Below are 10,040 nucleotides of genomic sequence, written 5' to 3'. Positions count from 1 at the left end.
CAAATACGACAGCTGAAGGGCTCACCAATTCCTTTTCAGAGGAAAATGGTGAAGCTCCAAACAAAGAACAGGGATGAGCTTTTATAGCTTGGTTCAACATACATTGTGATATCTCTTCCAGTTCGAACCGGTTAACCCAGTCTGTTTGAAGTTCTGGGGTAGGTACGAGCATGGAGGCTTATCTGTATAAGGAATTCTCTTCCCAAAAGCAGGGAGTGCAGGTTACACACAGTTCACATTCTTTCTATCCATAAACAAAGTAGAAAGGACAGATAAGCATAGAAAAAAGACAGCAGCGTAGCTTTACATGATTATAGGGTCGTTTTCTGGGTTTTTTTCCCTATCAGTTCCCCCCTTTGAGCCTGAAGATAATTATCTTACATGGCTCATTATTTATTGTTTAACATGTTCATATGTTTCTCATCTTGGTTAACACCACCCTTCTTTACATATAGTATCTTTGCTGGGCTCATGGTTTTGGTACATACCCGGTGGAAGAGGGCACAACAACTGGACGCACAGCAGAACAGCAGACCCACAATCATAAGGAATCCCACTCCATACACAAACAAGGTTTTTAGCCATCCAAAGTTAGGCAACCAGCTGGTGAGCCAGCCCCACAAGTCAAAGCCCACACTGGGAGAAATAGAGGCCTGCTTATGAAAGAAGGCTGACACGTTTGCAATTATGTTAGTATCTGTGACTATGCGTCCGCTTTGATTTACATAAAGGCAGCATGTGGCATTGAGAAATGTGCACACCCCTCCCTGTGCACTTAAAAGCTGATCCAGGGCCAACCTGTTTTGCATACTGTAGCGAGCTAGTGAGCTTATTTCTTCTTGCAAAGCTTGGATTGCATCTCGAGTGGCGTTAGTAAATATTTCCATTTCGGCTGACATATTTTTTAGCGCGTATTCAAGTTGGCCCACCCCCACCCACGGAAAAAGAATACGGAAGGCGCGCATGCCTGTACTGCCTTCCTCGACAATAGGATTATAACTGGTATCTCGACGGGTTCGTCGGGTTGTGTCTCTGATTTCTATTAAGTCTCTACAATGCATCCCTCCTGGCCAGGCAAAGGCCACCGTGCATCTTCCCAACCACTTTGGGGGCAAGGTCTTTCCTGCCCAAGTGCCACATACCCACCATAAGTGATGATCTCCTAATACTATGCTATAGTTGCCTTTATTGCCCCCTGAGTTCTGAGATACTTCCTGCAATCGTCCCACCAGGGATGCAGCATCATCGGGATTGGGTCCTATTCCCCCCCATTTCCATAATGTAAGGCCGGCAAACTGAGTCGCATTTTCTCTGAGAATGTACCCCACATAGCCTCCAGCACGGGCATAGTTGGCTACCTCAGTACCATTGGGATACAGCAAAAGAGTAGTACTTGCATTGTTTCCCAAAATTAGAATTTTCTCACAGTGGGTTTTCGGGTATTTTCCCAGAGTAGTTTTGCCTCGGGTGCGTAGCGACCTTTTTTCTACGCACAAGGGGGCCTTAACGAGCAAGTCTGGGCGATGGTTCGGGATCCAGGTCCTAAAATCTATGGGTCCCCTTCCCCTTTTTCCCTTTTGGCCGTACCACGCCAAACCATTTTGCCAAGAATTGAGGAGCGCTGGAACCGGCAAAATGGGGAACCCTTGCAGTGAATGGGAAGAGAAGTGGGAACACACCCAACAGTCACTAACATTCCATGCGTTGGTTAAATTTTGGGCTAATTGTAGAAATGTATTTTTATCCCAACCCCCCAGGGCAGAGGTCCAGGTTAACGCCCATAGCCATACATACATTATAAACACTACCAGCTACTAACAACTCTAAAAAAAATAATATTAATACAATATTTGTAACAGTATACTAATACTCCAGAGTTCTGTAACTGCTTCTGATTCCGCTGATTGACCGGTACCCAGTTCATGTAGAAGCGGCGGTCGTGATGGGAGTCGTTGGGGATGTTGGAGCAGGAACCTTTTTACAGTGGCTGCAGTGCACCCATCTATCGATGCCCTCGACCTTCACTGCAGTTGGAGTAGTCAGAAGGACTTGGGCCGGGGCCGACCACCTTGGTTCCAGGCAATGCTTCCTTTGATGGATTTTAACACAGACAAAGTCTCCTGGAAAAAGAGAGTGCGCACAAGTATCAAACGGTAAAGGTTGGGCATCTTTTACTCTGGCCCATGCATCACTCAAGGCATCTTGCAACATGCGACAATAACCCGCCAACTTATCTTGCCCAGCCATTAATGAAGTTTTTGCTGGGGCAAACCCGTCTACACTGGTTAGAGGAATCGGCAAGGGTAGGCCAAATAGAATTTCGAACGGTGTCAACGAATGCTTCCTATGGGGTGTATTACGAAGATTGGTTAACACTATGGGTAACACTTCAGGCCACTTTAATCCAGTCTGCTCGCATAGTTTTGCCAATTGGGTTTTTATCAGCCCATTCACCTTTTCTACTTTTCCTGAACTTTGTGGATGATAGGGGGTATGCAAGGCTTGTTTTATGCCGAGGGCCTTTGCTAAGTGTTGAATAATTTGGGAAGTGAAATGGGGGCCTTGGTCACTTTCCAAACGAGTCATTATCCCGAAGCGGGGCACTATCTCCTTGAGGAGACACTTCGCTACGGATACTGCATCTGCCCTTCGAGTGGGGAAAGCCTCAACCCACCCTGAAAAAAGATCAACCAGGACAAGCAAGTGTTTTAGTCCTGTCACTGGTGGTAAGTCCATGAAGTCCATCTGGACCACAGCAAATGGGTACTCAGGCAGTTTGCAATGTCCCATAGCTTGTGGTTTGACTGCTCCTTGGTGATTGTACCGTTGACACAATTCACACTGTGCAGTGACGGTCTTCGCAGCTGCATGGACCCCCGGAGCAAAAAACAACTTCTCCATTTGAGCCACTAATCCCCCCTTTCCCAGGTGCGAGGCCAGGTGGAGTGCCTGGGAAACCTGAGGGAGGAGTTGTCTTGGGAGAACCGGACGACCGTCCGGGCTGACGTAGAGGTTGTCCTCATTTAGGTGGCATCCAATGGATTTCCAACGGCTAACTTCGGCCGGGGGCGTCGTCTGCTGGGCAGAGAGCAAAACGGCTGACAACCGGCTGGTTGCAGTAGCAGGGGTGCCAAAAAAGGAAAAGGGGCTGGAGCCCCACAGAGGGCAGCATGACGGGCCGCCGAATCGGCTGCAGCATTTCCCTTGGAAACCTCGTCCGAGGCGCGGGAGTGGCCCTTACAGTGTGTAACCAAAACAGCTGCAGGAAGTTGAATAGCCTCTAACAAGGCAGAAATCAAGGCAACATGGGAGATCTGAGAGCCACTGGAGGTAAGGAACCCACAATGCTTCCAAAGTTGTCCAGTAGAGTGGCATACCGAAAAGGCATATTTGGAGTCAGTATAGATGGCCACAGTTTTGTTTTCAGCTAATTGACAGGCCCTACCAAGCGCCACGAGTTCTGCTGCTTGCGCTGACTTTTGTGTAGGTAAGGCATGCGCTTCAAGCGTTGCCATCAGGGTAACAATTGCATAGCCAACTCGTAAGGCCCCAAACTCGTCCCGACAGGCGGAACCATCACAAAATAATTGGAGGTTAGGATTCTGCAATGGAATATCAGAGAGGTCAGGACGAGGCGTGGAGATCAAATCCACCACGTGGAGGCAATTATGAGGTTCCCCATCCTCAGGCAGAGGCAAAAGGGTTGCAGGATTCAGGACTTCGCAGCGGCGTAGGGTAACAGCCTGATTGGCGAGCAAGGCCAATTCGTACCTGGTCAGTCTGGCTGCTGTGAGGTGCTGCGTGGATCCACGATTAAGAAGTGCTGCAACGGCATGAGGCACTTGAACTAGAAGAGGGTGGCCCAAGGTAAGCCCCGAAGCTTTCTCGACCAACACAGCGGCGGCCGCAACAGCGCGGAGACAGGGCGGAAGACCCTGAGCCACTGGGTCAAGAAGGACCGAAAAATAAGCCACCGGTCGCTGGCCAGGCCCAAAGGGCTGAGTTAGCACACCAGACGCCGTGCCAGATTGTTCATGGCAAAATAAGGTGAAAGGCTTTGAGTAATCCGGTCTGCCCAGGGCTGGTGCAGAAGTTAATGCTTGTTTGAGGGCGGTAAGGGCGTTGTTGTGTAGAGTCGTCCATGGTAAGGGTTCGGGAACGGAATCCAGCAGCAAATCGGTGAGGGGGTGCACTAACTCCGCATAAGCCGGAATCCAGGCTCTACAATAGCCACTTGCTCCCAGTAACTGGCGGAGTTGCTTTTTAGTGGTAGGCCTTGGCATACTCAGAACGCTTTCAATCCTGTCCTGAGTAAGTGCAGTAGAAGCATATGAAATACGATGCCCCAAATATTCCACCTCGGGTTGGGCAAACTGTAGCTTGGAGAGTGCCACCTTGTGACCTTTTTCGGCCAATGCAAAAAGAAGGATTCGAGTGTCCTGTACACAGGCAGCCTTGGCTGTAGAGCACAATAACAGATCATCAACGTATTGAATCAAAGTAGAACCCATAGTCAACGAAATAGAGTCCAGATCTCACTTTAAATACTGGCTGAAGATGGTAGGGCTTTCCCTGTAGCCCTGAGGGAGGCAGGTCCATACGTATTGACATCCGTCAAAGGTAAAGGCAAATAGGAACTGTGAGTCTGGGTGCACAGGGATGCTGAAAAATGCTGAAGACAGATCAATCACAGTAAAATAAGTAGCCCCTGGGGGAATAGCAGTTAAAATAGTTGCTGGATTGGGAACAACCGGAGCTCTCGGGATCACAATAGCATTAATCAGTCGGAGGTCATGCATGAAACAGTAAACCGGTTTGCCATCGGGGCCAGGCTTGGGTTTCTTAACAGGAAGAATAGGTGTATTGCAAGGGCTGGTAGCCTCCTTAATGATTCCTTGAGTTAAAAGCTGTTGTAGGACTGGCCGAATGCCCTCTATGGCCTCTTTAGGCAATGGATATTGCATTTTTCGGGGCAGAGGGATATCTGTACGGTAATTGATATACACCGCTTCTGCTGACTTTAAAAGTCCAGTTTCAGTGGACGCCGAGGCCCACAATGCTTCAGGAATATCAGATAACTCAGCAGGGACAAAGGGGGCGGTGGGTGTAGTGGCTAACAATGCCATTACCGTAGCTTCAGGGACCGAAGTAGGGACTGAGAGATATAGCCCCTCCGGGCTGCAAGTTATAGTTGCTCGTAGTTTACATAACAGATCTCTACCTAATAAATTTGCAGGACAGGAAGTTGCAATTAAAAAGCTATGATCCTCTGATAACGGGCCAAGCTGGACCGTTTGCTCCGCAGTTAGAGGAAGGGCGCACACTGTGCCACCAACGCCTATAGCTTTTACGGTTGCAGAAGTGGTAGGAAGGGTGGGGTCCTGTAGAGTACTTCTATCTGCCCCGGTGTCGATTAACATTGAATAAGTTTTTCCTCCCACCACAACTGGAAGCTCCGGGTGGTTTGCATCCAACTGCACTGTCCAAGAAGCGGAGGGGGTTCCTGGCGAGGGGGACGAAGCATTGTGGGCGGCTAGCTTTCAATCAGTACTTCCTTTTTCTCCCCCCCTTTTCCTGTACCCTCTGGTAGGCTTGCATAAGAGGGTCAGCTGGCTGGAGGGGGTAATTTGGGCACTGGGCAGCCCAGTGTCCTTTTTGTCGGCACCGCCGGCACTCATCTGGCCCTGCCCTCCCGGGCCGTGGCTGGAAGTTCTGACCTTGTGGTCCCCATCCCTGGGTAGAGCTGCCTCCTCTTCCGCCTCGTCCCCGAAAGCCTCCCCTCCTGAGGCTTGCATCCCGTCCCTGAGAGCCGTCTTGGAAACCTTGCAACTGCAGATTAAGGAGCTTTTCGGACCTCCTAGTGTCTAATTCCTTCCTATTCCTCCAGGCATGGGCTGCTAACCCCACCACCTCCTCCAGCGTTTTGTTTTCATAAGCTGGTTGACTACACACATACTTCCGAGCGAATGGTAATAAATTTTTTACATACTGGCCGATCACTTGTGTTTTCGCTACAGGGGAGGTTGGATCTAAGCCGCCGTGGTTTTTCAAAACCTTACAAAGGCGGTGGAAGAATTCCCCTGGGTGCTCATCGTGCTTTTGAACACATGCATCTACCTTTCCCCAATCATACACAGGCTTAGACATATCCTCTAATGCTTCTAAGATTCGCTTTCTCATTTTATCCCACTCTTGAACGGTCTCTGGAACATCCCAATCCATTTCAGGTTTCTCTTGCGGATAAGCCGCCCTGCCTTGCACCATCTCTCTAGCTTTCTTATACACCGTTTCCTTCTCACCCTCGCTTAGCACTTGATTTAAAATCATTTCCACATCGTCATAATTACAATTATACATTGTGAAAATACCCTTTAACTTTTTAATAAATTCTTCCGGACACTGTCGAAATGAGGGAAAAGTAGATGACCAATTCATTAGATCCGTGCTGGTAAAAGGGACATACACCATCTGTGTCCCCCCCCTACAGCTCGGCAGTTGTCGCATAGGCATTTGGACTGCACTAGCTATTGCAGCTCCAAGAACTTTTGCCTTAGGGGTGCCTAGAGAACCATGAGACCGGGTCTTTGCAGGGGTTGCATCACTGGGGTGTCGCGGATCAGGACGTGTCAACCCCCTGGTAGAGGTGCCAGCCTCCGGATCGCCCCCCCGCTCTGCGTTAATTGTGGGGGTATCGGTAGCTAGTGGGAGAGTGGGACCGCTCCTTTCCCCGGTTGGGGGCGTGGGTGCATCAGGGTCAGGCTGCGGTACCCCACCCCATAGCCAGCTACATTCTTCCAATGGTATAGGATCCCCCGCTTCTTTCAATGGGAGTTGGGGATAAATAGACTTTGACGTTTTTAGCTTCTGGTCAGCATGACTAGATTCTGGATTGTATGGTGGGGGCCGCATGGCTTTAAGTTTTTCTATCTCAGCACGTAAACTAGTAGTTACACTGGCACTTTTGCGCCGTTTGGCCTCCCTTATCCATACATCAGAATACTTAAGTTGCCGCGGTTGTAAATCATACAATACTTTTCGTAATTGAACAATGTTATGTAACTCAAATGTTCCTTCCCCCGGCCAGCGATTTCCTGGTTCCGGGTCGTCTTGCGTCATTCCCACCCAGGGACCTTGACACAAAAATATAAACTTATACAAAGCTTTGTTGCCATCCGATTGTAAGGCCTTGATATCCCTATCATAATGTTTTAACATATAGCCCAGAGGCGTAGAAGGATCAACAGTTCTACTGGACCCCCCCCATCTTTTCCCAAAGACGGGACCCCCGGCTGTTGTCTAGACAATCACAAAGGAAAAATTCAGAACTCACCAAGTTCCCACCAGCCGGTGTTCACCAATAGGTCCGGACCCTAGTGCCTTCGGGATGCCTTATTTCGCCGAAGCGGCGGGTGGAAGCGAGACGGGAAGCCTTCAGGGTTAAAGCAACCCGGGTGCCGGCAAGAAGGATTCAGAGTCCCGACCGTCCACCGGTCCGGAGAAGAGGTGATCCCGGACGAGCCCCCATATTGTTAGGGAAAAAGGGTTCCCCTCCCGTCTAGGGTTAGGAGGGTAGCCTTCCCTGGACTTCTGTATTAGCCAAACAAAACACAGAGTCTTGGCTCTTTGATAAAGTGAGGCACTTTATTGCTAGCAAATACGACAGCTGAAGGGCTCACCAATTCCTTTTCAGAGGAAAATGGTGAAGCCCCGAACAAAGAACAGGGATGAGCTTTTATAGCTTGGTTCAACATACATTGTGATATCTCTTCCAGTTCGAACCGGTTAACCCAGTCTGTTTGAAGTTCTGGGGTAGGTACGAGCATGGAGGCTTATCTGTATAAGGAATTCTCTTCCCAAAAGCAGGGAGTGCAGGTTACACACAGTTCACATTCTTTCTATCCATAAACAAAGTAGAAAGGACAGATAAGCATAGAAAAAAGACAGCAGCGTAGCTTTACATGATTATAGGGTCGTTTTCTGGGTTTTTTTCCCTATCACCACCACTCTGTGCTTGTTTCCTGGGCCCAGAATTGGTGTTCCATGGTATGAGCCTGCCCCATTAACACCATGATCTCCAAATTGCCAGGGACCGTGGTTTTAGAGAAATCTGTGTCCATGTCCTCATCACTCTCGTCACCATGCTGCCGTTGCCTCCTCGCCTGTTTTTTCAGGCTCTGGTTCTGCATAAACTGCACGATAATGCACGAGTTGTTTACAATGATCATAACTGCTGCGGTAAGCTGAATGGGCTTCATGCTTGCCGTGCTATGGCGTCTGCTCAGGCAATCCAGGGAAAAGGGCGTGAAATGATTGTCTGCTGTTGCTTTCACAGAGGGAGGGTCGACTGACGACATTTACCCATAACCACCCGCAACAAATTTTTGGCCCCATCAGGTATTGGGAGCTCAGCCCAGAATTCCAGTGGGCAGCGGGGACTGCGGGAATTGTGGGATAGCTACCCACAGTGCACCACTCGTAATGTCGACGCTTGCCACGGTACTGTGGACGCACTCCGCCGAATTAATGTGCTTAGTGCGGACACATGCACTCGACTTTATACAATCTGTTCCCAAAAATCGACTTCTGTAAAATCGGAGTAATTTTGTAGTCTAGACATACCCTTAGAGGCAGTAGCTAGGTCAATAGAAGAATTCCATTGTCTACACTGGTGTTAGGTTGATCTAGCCATAGTACTCAGGGCACACAATTTTCTACAGCCCTGAGCGACGTTACTAGGTTGATCTACGTTTAAATGTAGACCAGGCCTAAGAGGGGTTTCCCTGGAGCCAGCTGAAAACACAGGGGCTGAGGGATTGGCTGGCAGCTTTGTGTGTGTGAGGCAGAAAGCCCAGAGATGCAGTCGTGAGTGTGATCCCGGCGGGAACCTGAGACAGAGCTTGCTTCAGGCACAGGCAGTGGTGCAAGTAGGGCGGTCCAGTCCAGTCCACTGTACCAGTAAGCTATGTATAGCCGGTACAGCGTACCAATAAGCTATGTATAGCCGGTACAGCGTACTGGTAAGCTATGTATAGCCGGTACAGCGTACCAATAAGCTATGTATAGCCGGTACAGCGTACCAATAAGCTATGTATAGCCGGTACACCGTACCGGTAAGCTATGTATAGCCGGTACAGCGTACCAATAAGCTATGTATAGCCGGTACAGCGTACCAATAAGCTATGTATAGCCGGTACAGCGTACCAATAAGCTATGTATAGCCGGTACACCGTACCGGTAAGCTATGTATAGCCGGTACAGCGTACCAATAAGCTATGTATAGCCGGTACACCGTACCGGTAAGCTATGTATAGCCGGTACAGCGTACCAATAAGCTATGTATAGCCGGTACAGCGTACCAATAAGCTATGTATAGCTGGTACAGCGTACTGGTAAGCTATGTATAGCCGGTACAGCGTACCAGTAAGCTATGTATAGCCGGTACAGCGTACCAATAAGCTATGTATAGCCGGTACAGCGTACCAATAAGCTATGTATAGCCGGTACAGCGTACCAATAAGCTATGTATAGCCGGTACAGCGTACCAATAAGCTATGTATAGCTGGTACAGCGTACCAATAAGATATTTATAACCAGTACACCGTACCAATAAGCTATGTATAGCCAGTACAGTGTACCAGTAAGCTATGTATAGCTGGTACAGCGTACCAATAAGATATTTATAGCTGGTACACCATACCGGAAAGACACAGGAGGAGCAGAATGTGGGGCCACTGGGCAGCTCCACACCAGCAGCTCCTCCATCACGGCTGTACCACCCCCAGCCCTTCCTCACAGCTGCGTGCCTGTGTCTCCTGTCCGGGCTCTGTACAGCAGTCCCACCGGAGGACAGAGCTGGGGGCAGGGCTGGGGGTGGTACAGCTGCCCTGGAGGAGCTGCCAGTGTGTGGCTGCCCGCTGGCGCCACGTTCTGTTCCTTTCGCAGCTGCGGTTCCCGGGAGAGCCCTGCAGTTCAGGACACTCCTGGGAACTGCAGGGGCCAAAGGAACAGAACTCCACAGTGGCAGCTCCTCTTCTTTTAGC

At 49.5% G+C, this 10,040-nt stretch overlaps 1 protein-coding gene across 1 annotated transcript; it reads right to left on the bottom strand.

Annotated features, from left to right (window-relative positions):
• Nucleotides 1-1,920: 1,920 nt before the first annotated feature.
• Nucleotides 1,921-4,525, bottom strand: LOC140898113 (uncharacterized). The gene is made up of 3 exons (XM_073311563.1): nt 3,378-4,525; nt 2,994-3,078; nt 1,921-2,120 (listed from the first exon to the last, which is right to left on the bottom strand). The coding sequence occupies exons 1-3, from the start codon at nt 4,509-4,511 to the stop codon at nt 1,921-1,923; spliced, it is 1,419 nt and encodes a 472-aa protein (XP_073167664.1). The 5' UTR covers nt 4,512-4,525.
• Between the last annotated feature and the right edge of the window lie 5,515 nt (nt 4,526-10,040).

Source organism: Lepidochelys kempii, chromosome 14 (genome assembly GCF_965140265.1).
Source record: "Lepidochelys kempii isolate rLepKem1 chromosome 14, rLepKem1.hap2, whole genome shotgun sequence".
In the NCBI taxonomy this organism is placed as follows: Eukaryota; Metazoa; Chordata; order Testudines; family Cheloniidae; genus Lepidochelys; species Lepidochelys kempii.
The sequence above is the reverse complement of the archived record's forward strand: the minus strand, read 5'-3'. Positions and strand labels throughout refer to the sequence as shown.